We start from the raw sequence: 15,096 nt of genomic DNA on the forward strand, positions 1-15,096 counted from the left end.
GGTTTAGAGGTTTCTGAGACTTGGGCGGTTTTGAGGGTTGCCCCTTTCAGGGTGGCTACTGAGGCATTCGAGTTTGTTCCTCCAGCCGTAGCTCCAGGGTCTGACCAGTGGCCCCGTCCTCTTCCTGCTATTCCAGCCGCCACGGCTTTTTCTTGTGAGGTCAGGGCTTTGGGGCCTTGGGCCCCATTGGACCTCATCTGGGTTTTACAATCCTCTGAGCAGGGCTTGCTGTTACAAGGAGTGGGGTTTTCCTTTCCCCCCCTCTGCATATGAGTTGGATTTGGGTTCGGTTCCGTGTCCCTGCGGTTCCATCCTTCCGGAGATTTTCGGCTTCCGGCGTCTCTCCAGCTGAGGTGCGGGTGGCCATTGTGGCTTACCTCCTGCGCGACCCAGAGTATGACTCTATAAAGTATCCGTCTTGCTTCAGGTTTGGGTCTTCGTCTCCAAACTGGGTTTGTTATGAGGTTCGTCTCCATACTGGGCCTCCAGTATGGTTCGTTAGTGTCTGTACCTATCGAGCTGTCAGTGCTGTCTGTTACACTTTCTAGTTTACTGTCATCTACATCCGGGCCTACTGAGTCAGAGTTTACAACTTCCTGAGTTTCAGCCTCAGTTTCATCCCTGACTATAGCCTCCGCCCCTGGTATATTAGAATTATTGTTGTTCCTTTTCCACTCCTTTTGGATGGCTGGTAGGCTTTCAATGAACAATGTTTTCCGTTCATGCGTCATGTTATCTAGAAGGTTTTTTAGGATATTCCAAGCTGGCAGGTCATTTTTACACACCCAGAGCAAGTGGCCAGCTCTCAGTGCCGTAGTGTTACTCACTCCTGTACAAGCCGAATGAAATCTATTCTTACAGATATAACACTCAATTCCCGTTGCCTTCGACTTTAAGGAGTTGTTACAGTGGCCACAAATTTGTTTATTTACTCCCATTTTGCCTTGTTTTGTTGTATATATATATATATATATATATATATATATATATATATATATATATATATATATATATATATATATATATATATATATATATATATATATATATATATATATATATATATATATATATATATATATATATATGTCGTACCTAGTAGCCAGAACGCACTTCTCAGCCTACAATGCAAGGCCCAATTTGCCTAATAAGCCAAGTTTTCTTGAATTAATTGTTTTTCAACTACCTAACCTACCTAACCTAACCTAACCTAACTTTTTTGGCTACCTAACCTAACCTAACCTAACCTATAAAGATAGGTTAGGTTAGGCTAGGTAGGGTTGGTTAGGTTCGGTCATATATCTACGTTAATTTTAACTCCAATAAAAAAAAATTGACCTCAAACATAATGAAATGGGTAGCTTTGTCATTTCATAAGAAAAAAATTAGAGAAAATATATTAATTCAGGAAAACTTGGCTTATTAGGCAAATCGGGCCTTGCATAGTAGGCTGAGAAGTGTGTTCTGGCTACTAGGTACGACATATATATATATATATATATAATATTATATGTATACCGTATATTTGTAACAATATATATGTTTATTTGTTCTACTGTATGGTCAGTACTTATCGCACGGTTAAGGGTGAGGGTCCCAGAGGCTGTACAGTTGACACGTTGTTGTCCCAGGCCGCGGCTGGAGGCCCTCATGGGTTCGTTACGAGGTTCCGGAGCCGTCCTGGCTGGCGGACTGCCCAATGTTTTCGCTGGATGCTTGGGACCCCTTCTGTTGTACTCGCACGCTTAAGTGGCACGAGGCGTTGACTGTGTTCTAGGTTTACCTGGGGGATGACTTTGCACACCTTAATGAGTGCCTTTTCACTCTGGCTCTTCTGCGGGATGTTGGCACGGTTCAGGTTCATGTGCAGGTTTCTTCCCTGCCAGCTGCGCTTGTAGCTGAGGACTTGTGCGTGCAGGGTTCGTTAGCTTCAGGCCTGCATTTCTTTTCTCTCCTTGAGCTGTCTTCTGATTGGCTTGTGGAGGATGTGGAGGTGTTTAGGTCTGTTCCTGGTCTGGCACCTTGGTCTTGGCTGCTTGTGCGTTGTCTGCGCTTTTGAAGCTGTTTGCGTCGGTCCTGCCGGGTGCGCTGTTGCGGTTTTTAACTGGCGCACCTCACGTGTCAGCAGGTGGTGCTCGCTTCTTCCTTGGAATTCGCTTGGGCCCTGGTTCTTCGATCGTCTTCTCCCTTATGTCCTTTGTTGTTTGCGGCTTCTGCGGTCGAACAATATATTTACAAGCGGCTTCCTCCAGCTGCCGCCCAATGTCCGACTGGTGGGTTCTCTGGGGATGGGTTCCTCCTGGAGGGGTCATGCCAGGACCAACGGTTCTGTTTGTCAGGGTCGGCCACAGGTGCCAGTTTCTGAGCTGGTGCCACCTTCGGTCTCGGCTGCTCCTGGTCAGTGCGGTGCTCACTCTGTGCGCAGGGCGGCTTCTTGTAAGGGGCCTCGGCCCTCTCACGTTTTGCCCCATTGATGGAACGATGGGGGGGGGGGAGGTTTGCTCTGTTTGCTTATGCCTGGTCTCACAATTCGTGGGCTTTTTGGGTCATTTCTCGTGGCCTTCGGTGGCGTTGGATGGCTCCTCCTCCTCTGACGGGGGGTTCAGGGATGGCAGGGCAGGCCTCTTCTTCTGCGCTCTGTTAGGTTGTCTTAGATTGGGTGTGCTTGGGCGTGGTCGAAACGATGACGTCCTTCAGGTGGGTTTCCCGCCTGTTTCCGGTTTTGAAACGGGACTGTGTGGACCTGCGGTTCATTCTGGACTTGTCCCATCTAAACCCCTGTTTTTTTTGCCCCTCATTTTGGATGACCACTCTGTCCCAGGTCTGGCTTCTGTTGGAGCTGGGTGCTTGGATGGTGTCTCTGGACCTCAAGGATGCGTATTGGCATGTCCAGATTCATCCAGGGCTCAGGGACTGGCTCGGTTTTCATTTCGGGCATCAGAGTTACCACTTTTGTTGTCTCCCTTTTGGATTGAACCTGGCACCTCGCATGTTCACACGCCTTAACTGGGAAATGGTGGCCCATCTGTGTCTGTTAGGTGTTCGGGTGTTGGCTTACCTCAACAACTGGCTGGTTTGGGATCCCAGTGGGTCCTTGTGTGTGCTTGCCAGGGGTTTGGTGCTTTCCCAGCTAGCCGGGTTAGGGTTCCTGGTGAACTGGCGGAAGTCTCATCTGGTTCCCTTCCAGGTTCGGACCTGGCTGGGTCTTGTGTGGAACACTAGGACCGCTTCCTTGTCTCTTCCTCCAGTCTCTCTCCTTCGGCTGCGGTCCCGCATGCGCTTGTTTCTGGGGGCTCCCGGGTCACCCAGCGGTTGCTCGAGGGTCTGCGCGGGAGCCTGAACTTTGCGATGATGGTCTACCCATCGGGTCGGGTTTGGCTTTGTTGGCTGTTCTGGTTCTTTGGGAACGTCCCTTCTGCCTTTCTCATGATCGCTGGGTTCGACTCCTGGGGGCCTTGTGTCGGTTGTTGCGTCGCTGGCTTACTCTTCTGGTTTTTTGGGGTTCCATGCTTTGGCGCCTACCTGAGCCCTCGCTTGATGTGTTCACGGATGTCGTCTCTCAAGACTAGCACTTTGTGACCAGTGCTCACCAGGTCGGCCAGGGGCAGTGGGGTCCATCCTTCTGTCAGACCCACAGCACAGTGCGGGAGTTCGCGGCAGTGTGGTTTGCACTTCGGAGGGTTTGGGTCGCCAGCGGATCGACGATCTGGCTCCATTTGGACTGCTCCCCGGTGGTTCATTGCCTGAACTGAGCGGGTTCAATGCAGTCCTTGGCCCTTTGGGGGTGGTCTCTTCAGGTGACTCGTCTGTTGAGTTCTTGCAGTTTGGCACTCCTGGCTGTTCACGTCTGGGGGGTGTCCAGCATCCTGGTGGATGGCCTGTCCCGGTTCGTTTCCCTGTCCACTGAATGGACGGTCGATGCCGACTCAGACACTCTGCCAGACGTGCGGGCACCCGGAGGTGGACCTTTCACGTCGGCGTTGTCAAGGCGTCTTCCGGTATATGTGGCACCCTTCCCCGACTGTGAGGCCGTCGGGATCGACGCCTTCCGACAGGACTAGTCGAGGTGGGGGTTCCCTGTTCTTCTTCCCCTGGTTCAGCTGTTGCTCCAGGTCCTGGCTCGCTTGGAGACTTACTAAGGGAGTGTAGTCCTTTTGGCCCCGTGGCGGCCGGCCCAGCCGTAGTTTCAGGCGCTGCTTGCCTGGTGTCCGACCTAGGAGGTTTTTCGACGGATCCGCCTCTTTCAGAAAATTGGCCCGGAATGTTACAAGACTGGTTCGCTCTTCTCCTCAAGTCTTAGTGTTTGGTATTTATTACTCAAGTTTATCACCATTTGTAAGGTGATTAGGTGGCTTCATTGATGGTGTCCCACCTGTGGACTTCGTCTCGACGGCAGTATGAAGTTTCCTGGCGGTCCTTCCGTTTCTTTTCGACTCTTCGTCCTTGTACTTCACTTTTGGTTTGGGTGTCGTCCTTTTTCTTGTGGTTGTTCCAGGACCATCATCTTATGCCGAATACTGTTGCCTCTTATCATGCGGTGCTAGCAGAGTCGCTTCAGCTTGCTTTCGGTATTGATGTTACTTCTGCACTATTTTGCATGCTGTCTCGTGTGTTGTTTGACCTCCTGCCTGCTCGCGCACCGCCTGAGCCGTCCTGGTCTTTGGACAGTGTTCTCCTATCCGTCTTCTCCTCGGTTTGTTGTGGCTCCTTCGGTTCAGGATTGTTTTTCGAAGACTCTTTTTCCTGTTGGCATTGGCCTTAGGGGGTCGGGTTGGGGAACTTCATGCCCTCCAACGGCGCATGGATTTTTACTCTTTCGGTGGTGGTGATAGGTTTGTTCGCCTGCAGCCGTCTCCGCCTTCTCTGGCGAAGAATGAGACTGCTGCTTTCCCAGCAACCCTCCCTCCCTCCCTCTGGTCTGCGGTTTTCACGTATTTTGATATCTAGCCTCAGAACTACAGTGGATTGCCGGCGCAGGGGGGGGGGGTCTGGGGCTCGCCCTTCCCCCTCCTGGGGAGAGGGGAGCTGTGCTGACATGCGGTGTGACTCATGTGACATCATGCTTGTTTGCTTGTTTTCTCTTGGGGAGTTCTGTCCACTCATTTGTCTATTTTCGTTGAGTTATTAACCAGAATAGGGGGGTTTGTTTTGAGGCGCTTACATTTCTGGGTGCCTGTCCCGGTCGATGACAGATATAGAATGCTCCTAAATCACATGTGAATTTCTATAGGATATTGCTCCTCGTGCCTCTATGAAGGGGCCAGGTTCTGGCTTGTGGTCCCTGGTAGGCCTAGAACTCCACCCACATCGACTGATGCCAAAGTTAGGGTTATCCTAATCAGCCCGGATAGCTCTGGGGAGCCTCCAGGACTCACCCAAAAAATAGCGTTTCATTACATTCAATGCTGTTTTTTTCTCCATTTATAAAGTTCTTATCTTCCTTCAGATGTTACACCAAATGGCAGTCTACGGCGAAGACGTTCTAGGGTTCCTTCAGAGGAAGACGACCACAAACTTATGGATTACCTTCACACTGCTGGTCATGATGGGTCCAGAGAAAGGAAGTCCTGGTCTGGCATTGGTGGGGAGCTATTAAATTTGTAATAAATACATACTTACTGGTAAAATATTATAAGTACAGTACACTGAAACCTCAGTTGATGAAAACCCATCTTTACAAATTTTTCAGTTTACAAGCTTAATTTCTTTGTAAAATTTGACTTGGTATACGAGCTTTGCCTCGCTTGGCGAGTTTGTTGATACATATTTGGGTCGACCAAGCACCTGGTTCCTGGTGGCACTGGCGAGGCGCATTTCAGTTTACCAGTGTCTCCCGCTGAGTGACGATTGCACTTGAATTCTTTGTGAAGAATTTAATTATTTTGTGCTTTTTTGTTTTTTGAACATAAAAGTAATTATTTTTATATCATGTCATGGGTCCCAAGAAAATCACTTGTAAAGTTCAACCTAAGAAAATAGTTGTGAGGAAGACGATAGAGGAAAAACAAGAGATCATTCATAATGAATGAATGTGCTGTCTCACTACAGAAAAGTGTTAAAATGTAGGGAAAAACAAGTGTCTTTAGACAGATTCTTAGTAAGACAAGCAAGCAGTGAGCCACAACCAGGTCCTAGTGGTTTCCCTGCAAAATGAAGGAGAGAGAGAGAGAGAGTACCCCAGAAATGTCATTAGTCTCCACTCGATTATCCGGACTGTATGGGAAGGACCCCCAGCCGGATAATCACGTGTTCTGGATAATAGTACTTTTTCACCTCTGAGTTCAAAAGTGACCATTTCCAACTATTTTTATACTACAAACAACATAATTTGAATTGCCTTGCCACATATAATTATTAAATATTCAACTAGAAACATCAACTTACCTTGTTGTCGTTCGTCTTCTTGATTGATGCCACACATCTTGAAGTTAAGAATTCTTTACAATTTACGTAACCTATACTAACACAACACTAAAATTAACACTTAAAATTACTCAGCCTCACTGGTTGAAGGCACTTGGCTTGCCTGTGATGCCTCACTTGTTGAAGGCGCTTGGCTTGCCTGTGACACCTCACTTGGCTTGTTAGTGACGCCTCACTTGTTGAAGGCACTTAGCTTGCCTGTGACACCTCACTTGTTGAAGGTGCTTGGCTTGCCTGTGACGCCTCACTTAGCTTGCCTGTGATGCCTCACTTGTTGAAGGCGCTTGGCTTGCCTGTGATGCCTCAATTGGCTTGCCTGTGATGCCTCAATTGGCTTGCCTGTGATGCCTCACTTGGCTTGCCTGTGATGCCTCACTTGGCTTGCCTGTGACGCCTCACTTGTTGAAGGCGCTTGGCTTGCCTGTGAGGCCTCACGGTTGAAGGCACTTGGCTTGATTTTCTTACCATATAAGAATCAAGTTTAGCTTGCCTCCTGTGTTCATTGGCCTGTTGTATGATCAGTGCTTTGGTTCGCCTCAGGCTTCACTTCACTTGAAGTCGACTGGCCATTTTCACAAAGTTGTATAACACATAACTTTGTCTTTAATTGTTAGGACAACCTTCTTCCTCTTAACACCTCCAGAACGATTGATGCTGCTACCAGACATAGTCTTGGCCAAAAATTTTCAAAGTTACTATGTAAATAAAAAAAGTTATTTAAAAAAATATTTCACTAATGGTGCAGCACTCTGGTATAACATGAGGGGCGGGAGCACATGGGTTGACCAGGATTGGACACGTCCACTTGGGGCAGGTATAACACGTTACGTAGGCTGTCAGGAGGAAAAAACTCACAATATTTTTTAAGGAAACCAGCCTGGTTTCCGGGCTCACCCAGAAAATGGCATTTCATTACATTCAATGCTGGTTTTCTGTGGGGAGCCCCTACGGCTCCCTGGAGCTTATCGGGCTAATGTATGTTATATTAAACCGGGACATTAGCTAAGGAGTTCAGACCTACCAGGGACCAATGCCAGAACCTGGCCCCTTCAGAGAGGTTTCAGGGAGCAATGGCCCTGGAAAACCCCATATGGTTGGGGGTTTTCCTTATCTGCCATCGACCGGGGTTAGGCACCCAGAAAGGTAGGCGTAACAAAACAAACTCCACATGGTAAGAAACTACAACAAAAACCGAACAGAGAGGTAGAAAACTCCCTACAATCCCAAGGAAACTAGCAAACAAGCAAACATCACACTTTACTGCCGCGCCGATCGTCCGCGCAGCCCTCCCCGCCCCGGGAGGGGGAGGAGGGAGCCCCAGACCTACCGCGCCGGCTGCCAAGCTCCAGTTCGTTCGCTAATGTCAACCGGGATAGACGCTTCTCTGGCCTCAGTTTCCTAGGCGGTGTTTGCCTTGTGTAGCGTTCACTGCCGTGTGTTGTGGTGTGCGGTGGCCAGGAGTACTTCATCAGTGCCGGGGCTGCATGTGCTTAGTGGCTGACTTCCCTAAGCGCCCTGTGAGTACTGCCCTTGCGTACTAGGGTTATCTTCCCTGGGGTGTTCGGGAACCATTCCCGTAGAGGTTCTTGCTGCTCGGCATTTGCCTCGCCCTTGGGGCCAGCTGGGGCTTGGGGCCCTTGTTTGGCCCTGGGTAGGGATTGGTATTGTGCTGGTTAGGGCGTCAAAGTGTTGCGCGGCTTGCCACCTAAGCGGCGGCCGGTTTCTGTTGCCTCTGAAGACCGTGTACTTTTGCGGGGTTTTTCTTTTGTTTTTAATTTTTCATGCCTGGTGGGGGTCTGCCTAAGGTGGTTATAGTTCCACTGGTAGTGTTTGGCGGCCCTCTGCTAGGCCCCCGTGATTGTACACGTCTCAGGGGTTTTCAGTGCTATAATCTACCCTCTTGTTATGTTTGGGTTTCTTAACCAGTTAGCAACACCTTGCCCGGGCTTCCCGTAGTTGTTACCCCTACGGGCCCTGGAAACCCCTGTCTGGGCTCGGGGGAACATTGCATGTGTCTTCCGGGTTCCAACCCGTCTTGTACGGGATCGTTGGTTGCTGTGCCCTTGTCTCCGGGTGACAGTCGCCATTTTTACCTCCGTCATGCTGCCTGTTGGGTCACTGACACCTTGACCCGGAGTCTTGCGAGAGATTCTCTGCTTGTTCTCCAGTACTCTCCTGATGTTATTACTGTTCAGAGTACAGGCGGCATCCGTGTTGCAAGCTAGGTTAGGTTGCTGCAACATGCTAGGTTGGTTTCCCACTCGAATGCCCCATGGCCGCCCCGTTTGGTTAGGTGCTGTTCGCCCCTTTCCCTCCATGTTCCCGGCTCCGGACCGTCTGCGGGTTTCGGGGTCGGGGCGGGGTTTAGTTGCGGCAGAGACTCGGGCAGTTTTCGGGGGCTGCCCCGTTCGGGTTGGGGACGGAGGTTTGAGCCTGTGCCTCCTGCCAAGGCTTCTGGGTCTTACCAGCGGCCCTTTCTTGTTGCCTTTCCCATGGACTCTTGCTTTTCTTTAAGGGCAGAGGGCTTGGAGGACGGCTCTGCCCCGGGGTCTCTGTTGTTGGTTCCCGGGGCTGTGGGGGTTGCCTGCTAGCAGTTCTGGGGCGGTTTTGCCCCTGCCGGGGTTTTTTTTCTGCTGTTGGGCGACGTTTTTCGCCCATCCAGTCTGCTAGCTTCCCACATTTGCTGGCGTGTTTTTGTGTATTTAGCGTCAGTCACAGCCCCTGCTGGCGGCCATTTTCGTCTGCCGGTTTCACGGCGTGGCCACTAGGGCAGCGTTGCGGTTTGTTTACATGCGTCTGGGTGTGCGAGCGAGCGTCTCGGGTGAGTTTTCAAAATTTTTCAGGGTTTTTGTTCTCCTGTTGTCGTTTCTTTGTTTTTCTGGTGTTTTCTTGCCGTTGCCTTTTCCTCTGGGAACGTTTGGGTGTTGATTTTACAACGGGTTTTTCCAATTTTTCTGTTTCGGGTCTGAGCCTTTGGGTTTAGGCTCAGTGCCTCTGGCTGGTATGCTTGCTCCCACACCTTGTCCCTCGGTTTTCGGTCTGTTGGGACCGTTTTCCTAGGGGGTTCTGCTGGGGGCTGTGCTTTGACTTTCAGTGGTGTACTCCGCCGGCAAATGTGGTGGTTTGGGCTCCCCCTGGTTCGATTCTGGGTTCCTTTGGGTTCCTTGGTTTCGTTCTGGAGGTTTCTTCCTCTTGGGCCCCCTTTTGTGGGTTCAGGGGACTTTGTTTCCTCGTGTGACCCGGTTCTGCCTTCTGAGGTTCCGGGGTCTTCCTGGCTTGCAGACTGATCTTTTTGGGTCTTGGCACATGTTGTGGTTGTGCTGGGACTTTGCGGTTTTGCTGTCGAGGTGGGCCTTTTGATGCTGTTTTGTGCCTTCTTTGCCTGGCCGGCGTGGTGCTCTCTGCCCACTAGTCGGCGACTTGTACTTTTACAAAATATGTCCTCACCTAGTTGTGCTTGTGGGTGTTGAGCTCTGGCTCTTTGGTCCCGCCTCTCAACCGTCTAACAGGTAATTATTTTATTTAATAATTCTGTATAGGTTCTATTATAATTCTGTATAGTTCTGTATAATTAATAATTCTGTATAGGTAATTATAGGTGTATAGGTTTCTGTGCCTATTGGGCTCTATCATGTCTACATGTGACATTGTATGGGGGTCAGCCTCGTTACTTGTGTGTGGAGTCTCCACATTACTTCCTAGTGCTTTCCCGTTACCGTTCTGACACTAAAAAAAAAAAAAAAAAAAAAAAAAAAAAAAAAAAAAAAAAATATCTGTGGCTCTTTTGGGTACTCAGTTTCCGCCTGTGTCCCCTAGTACGTGTGCCCCTTGTGTTACATAGCCTGTCCTTATCAACCCTGTCGATTCCCTTGGGTATCTTGAATGTGGTGATCAGGTCTCCCCTCACTCTTCGTCTTCCGGCGAAGTGTGGTTTAATTCCCGTAGTCTCTTCTCATGACTTAGGTAGTGTACTTTTTCTTTCGGAAGGGGTTCTGTTCCTTTCTCTGTTGACTGGGAGCTGGGGGAGCAGCTTGCTCTGTTGCCTCTCGCATGGTCCCGCTGTTGGTGGGCGCTTTGGGTTGTCTTCCGGCGTCTGCTGGCATCGGAGGACGGCTTCTCCCCCTTGGGGGGGTTCAGAGCTGGCGGGGTGGGCTTCTTCCCCTGCGCTTCGTCTTTTCCTCTTCGTGGGGCGTGGTCGATCCGCCCCATCCTTCTGGGGTTTCCGTCTGCTCTTTGCAGTCATGAGCTTTTCCCGTCTGCAGTTCTTCTGGACTTCTTCAGTCTGCGCCCTGGATCCTATGCTCTCCTCAGAGGACTGTTGTCTCCTGTTCGGATTCTGTTGGGTCCGGGTGCATGGATGGTGGCCCTGGACCTCCAGGTCACTTCTTGGCTCGTTCCTCTCCAGTTTTTCTGGGACTAGCACGGTTGGTGGTGGGGCTTCAGGTTTGCTGTTTTTATTGCCTTCCCTATTTTGTAAGGGGCACTTCGTATACTTTTTGCATCTTTACCGGATCTTAGTGCTCTGTCTGAGTCTGAGATTCGGTGTCTGGCCTACCTCGACGACTGGCTGGTGTGGGCTCCCAGTCAGTCCGCTTGTCTGCTCGCCAGGGGGTGGTTCTTTCCGGATCGCCGGGTTTGGTTTCCTGGTGATCTGGAGGTTTTTCCATCTGTTTCCGTCTCGGGTTTGGACCTGGGCCTTGTTTAAGGCTCTTGGGCCCCTCATTGTCTTCCCTCCAGAAGTGTTACTGCGGCTGTAATCCCGCCTTCGGCTGTTCAGGAGGGGTCCCGGGTTGCTCAGCGGTTGCTGGGGCGGTTGTGCGGGAGTCTGCACTTCGGAGTGCTTGTCAGCCCTCGGAGTCGGGTTTGGCTACGGCGTCTGTTGGTTCCTGCGGAGACTCCCCTTCCGCCTCTTGCTTTCATTGGGTTCCTCCGGGAATCTTGTGTTGGTGCTGCATCACCAGCTTCCTCTTTGGGGTTTTTGGGGTTCCGTGCCTTGGCACCTCCCCGAGCCTTCGCTCGATGTGTTCACGGACGGGTCTCTCGGCTGGGGCTTTGTGACCAGTGCTCACCAGGTCGGCCGAGGTTGATGGAGTCTGTCTGTCCGTCGGGCTCACAGCACGGTTCGGGTGTTCATGGCTGTCTGGTTTGCGCTTCGGAGGGTTTGGGTCACTAGGTACTCTATCATTCAGCTCTGTTCGGACTGTTCTCTGGTGGTTCTTGCCGGAGCCACAGGGGTTTGGCTAACCGTGAGGTTCGTGTCCGGGGTGTGCCCTGCGTCCTGGCGGACAGCTGTCTCGATTCATTCCTCTTCGTGCGTTGGCCAGTTGTCGCCGATTCGTTTTGTTGGCTCTGTCGGGCGTATGGACTCCTGGCCATGGACGTCTTCGGGTCAGCGTGGTCTAGGCGTCGCCCATTTTGTGGCGCCCTTTCCCACCTGCGATGACTTCACGGTGGATGCTTTCGGCGGGACTGGTCGAGGTGGGGGGTACCTGTTCCTCTTCTCCCGGTCCAGCTGTTGCTTCGGATTCTGGCTCGGTTGCAGCCCATTCCCACGAGAACAGTCCTTATGGTTCCATGGTGGCCGGCCTGGCCTTCATTTCAGGCGCTGCTTGATAGGTGTCCGTACCCGGGGCGTTTTTCCTAAGGCTCCGCCTCTTTCAGCAGGCCGAATCGGTCCTGTCCGTGACTGGTTCGGCCTTCTTCTAGGCTCTTCGCGTCTGGTATTTTGACGCGGGTATCACCATCTCTATGGTGTTCAGGTGGCTTTGTTGACGGTGTCCCACCTGCGAGCTTCGTCTTGGCGACAGTATGACGTTTCATACGTTTTCTCGTGTTTTGTTTCCCCTCCGGCCTGCTCATGCGTCGCCTGAGCCATCCTGGTCCTTGTTCAGGGTGCCTTCTTATCTTCCCCTCAGTTTGTGGTAGCCCCTTCGGTTCAGTTTCCTGCTCTTTGGTACTGGTGGTAGCTTTATAGGTGTGCAGCCTTTCTCTGTCCTGGCGACGGTCGAGACGGCTGCTTTCCGGAGGGGTTCTTGGGGTATTGGTACTTGATTGGTTTGGCCGGGGGGTGCGTCCTGTGTTGTCCGGTTGTGCTTTTTGCTGTTGCCGGCGTACTGTGTCTGGGGATGCGCTGTGGTTGATCCGGTTCCTTCGTTCCCTGTTTTCAGGGCTCGGGTCTCCCAGGTCGTCCTCAGTGTTTTCATTCTTCCAGCCTGCGGTCTGTCTTTGCGCCCGTGCTGTTCTGAGGTTTGCAGCTTTTGCCGCTGTGTTGGTGACGTCTCGGGCTCATTTCGGGCGCAGGGAGTTGTGGGTCGCACAGGTTCTTGGCCGCCCATCCTTGTGCGCATCTGCTCTTGGGCGTTCTTGTTGCCTTGGGTCGCAGGTTTGCGACCGGTTGTCTTGGCTTTGCGTTGCAGAGTTTGTGGCGGCCGCCTCCCGGGTTAGCCCTTTCTTTTCCATCTCATTGGGTATGAAGCTCCAGGGAGCCGTAGGGGCTCCCCACAGAAAACCAGCGTTGAATGTAATGAAACGCCATTTTCTGGGTGAGCCCCGGAGGCTCCCTGGAAACCCTCCCTCCCACCGGTCGGCGGTTTTTTCGCGTTGGTTGAAGCTTAGCTTCAGAACTGGAGCTTGGCATCCGGCGCGGTAGGTCCGGGGCTCCCCCCTCCCCCTCCCGAGGCGGGGAGGGCTGCGCGGACGATCGGCGCGGCAGTAAAGTGTGATGTTTGCTTGTTTGCTAGTTTCCTTGGGATTGTAGGGAGTTTTCTACCTCTCTGTTCGGTTTTTGTTGTAGTTTCTTACCATGTGGGGTTTGTTTTGTTACGCCTACCTTTCTGGGTGCCTAACCCCGGTCGATGGCAGATAAGGAAAACCCCCAACCATATGGGGTTTTCCAGGGCCATTGCTCCCTGAAACCTCTCTGAAGGGGCCAGGTTCTGGCATTGGTCCCCTGGTAGGTCTGTACTCCTTAGCTAATGTCCCGGTCTAATATAACATACATTAGCCCGATAAGCTCCAGGGAGCCTCCGGGGCTCACCCAGAAAATGGCGTTTCATTACATTCAACGCTGGTTTTTTGGCAAAATTTTAAAATATTTGTTAAAATTCTATTTATTGTGCTATTATTATGGGACTAGTTTTAAAATGCGTGCCTTTTGATTGCAAACAATTTGATATCAAAATGAAAGATGTAACATGAAAATTTATGTTAGATCACTGGAAAGATATAAATAATTTTGTGATGATTTTGTCACAATCATGATAATGATTTGATGTGATGTGACATGGCATCACATCACAACTCATCAAATCATCATGATGATGATTTGACATCACAAATCATCATGATGATTTGACGTGATGATTTTCATCAACCTTTACAAGATTGAAAATATGATGAGCGTCCAAACTTAAAATATTTGTTAAAAGTCCAGTTATTGCTCTATTATTATGGGACTAGTTTTAAAATACGCGACTTTATATTGCAAACAATTTGATACCAAAATGAAAGACGTAAGACGAAAATTGATGTTATCAAACTGATCAGGTATACACATTAGGCTGCTGTGTGCAAATTGGTGCTTATTCACGGGTAAATTTAGGCTTTGCTGTAGGGAGTCACGCCGGGCTTTTGGACATTATATGCATAATCACCTGCAGGGAATTTCATTGTAAACACAATGATACCAAAACGAATGACGTAGCACGAGAATTAGGGTGAGAAAACTGAAATGACATTTTTTTCATCATAAATGACTGACATCATCATTTTCATCATAACTGAAATTAAATTTTTTCATCATAAATGTCAAAAGTATGAAGAAATATCTGAAAGTTGGTTCTCCACAGAGTACACTTTTATATTAACATTAAAATATAAAAGTATGTATATAATCTAAAAATTATATCTATATTAATAAGATAAAGTATCAAGTAATCAGTACACATTTTACTGATTTTGTGCGCTCACGGGTAACTTTTGCCGACTTTAAGCTTTGCTGTTGAGAGTCACACAGGGATTTTGAACATTATATGCATATGCACCTGCAGGGAATTCTATTGCGAACACAATGATACCAAAACGAACGACGTAGCACGAGAATTAGGGTGAGAAAACTGAAATGAGTATATTCATTTCGGTGTCGCCAAGAGCTCACCTGCACACCGGGAGCTTGACCTCTAAGATTGAGGAGCGCATGCAGGGAGTGTGAAAGTGTTAATTATTCAACACATTCCAGTAATTCTCAATTTTTTCATCATAAATGTCAAAAGTATGAAGAAATATCTGAAAGTTGGTTCTCCACAGAGTACACTTTTATATTAACATTAAAATATAAAAGTATATATATAATCTAAAAATTATATCTATATTAATAAGATAAAGTATCAAGTAATCAGAACTATTAAGCAACAAACTCACATTGTTGCTTTCTTTAGCGGAGGGCTATGGTTCCCTGGACCGGTCTTTTGCTCGTCGGGCACGTGGAGGAGGAAGAAATCGTCCAAGTCTTTTAGCATCTGAGTCTTCAGAGAGAGAGCGACCTGCTTCACCATCAACCACTTCACCAGACATCAAGCCCCAACTTCCTGATCACAACAGACCAAGGTGAGCATTGTAATTACCTAATTTGCAGTTGCAGAATGAGAGGTATGTTCATGGTGATCCATCTCAATA

The 15,096-nt window shown here is 49.6% G+C and overlaps 1 protein-coding gene across 2 annotated transcripts in view; it reads left to right on the forward strand.

Moving 5' to 3' along the window:
- LOC123771433 (uncharacterized) overlaps window positions 1-15,096 on the forward strand; it is a 910,720-nt gene that overhangs the window by 797,347 nt on the left and 98,277 nt on the right. For both annotated transcript variants that reach the window (XM_045763937.2, XM_045763939.2), the window contains exons 20-21: window positions 5,447-5,581; window positions 14,859-15,027. In XM_045763937.2, the coding sequence (XP_045619893.1) occupies window positions 5,447-5,581; window positions 14,859-15,027 (304 nt within the window). The remainder of the gene's footprint in view (window positions 1-5,446; window positions 5,582-14,858; window positions 15,028-15,096) is intronic.

This window comes from Procambarus clarkii, chromosome 76 (assembly GCF_040958095.1).
Source record: "Procambarus clarkii isolate CNS0578487 chromosome 76, FALCON_Pclarkii_2.0, whole genome shotgun sequence".
NCBI classification, from domain to species: domain Eukaryota; kingdom Metazoa; phylum Arthropoda; class Malacostraca; order Decapoda; family Cambaridae; genus Procambarus; species Procambarus clarkii.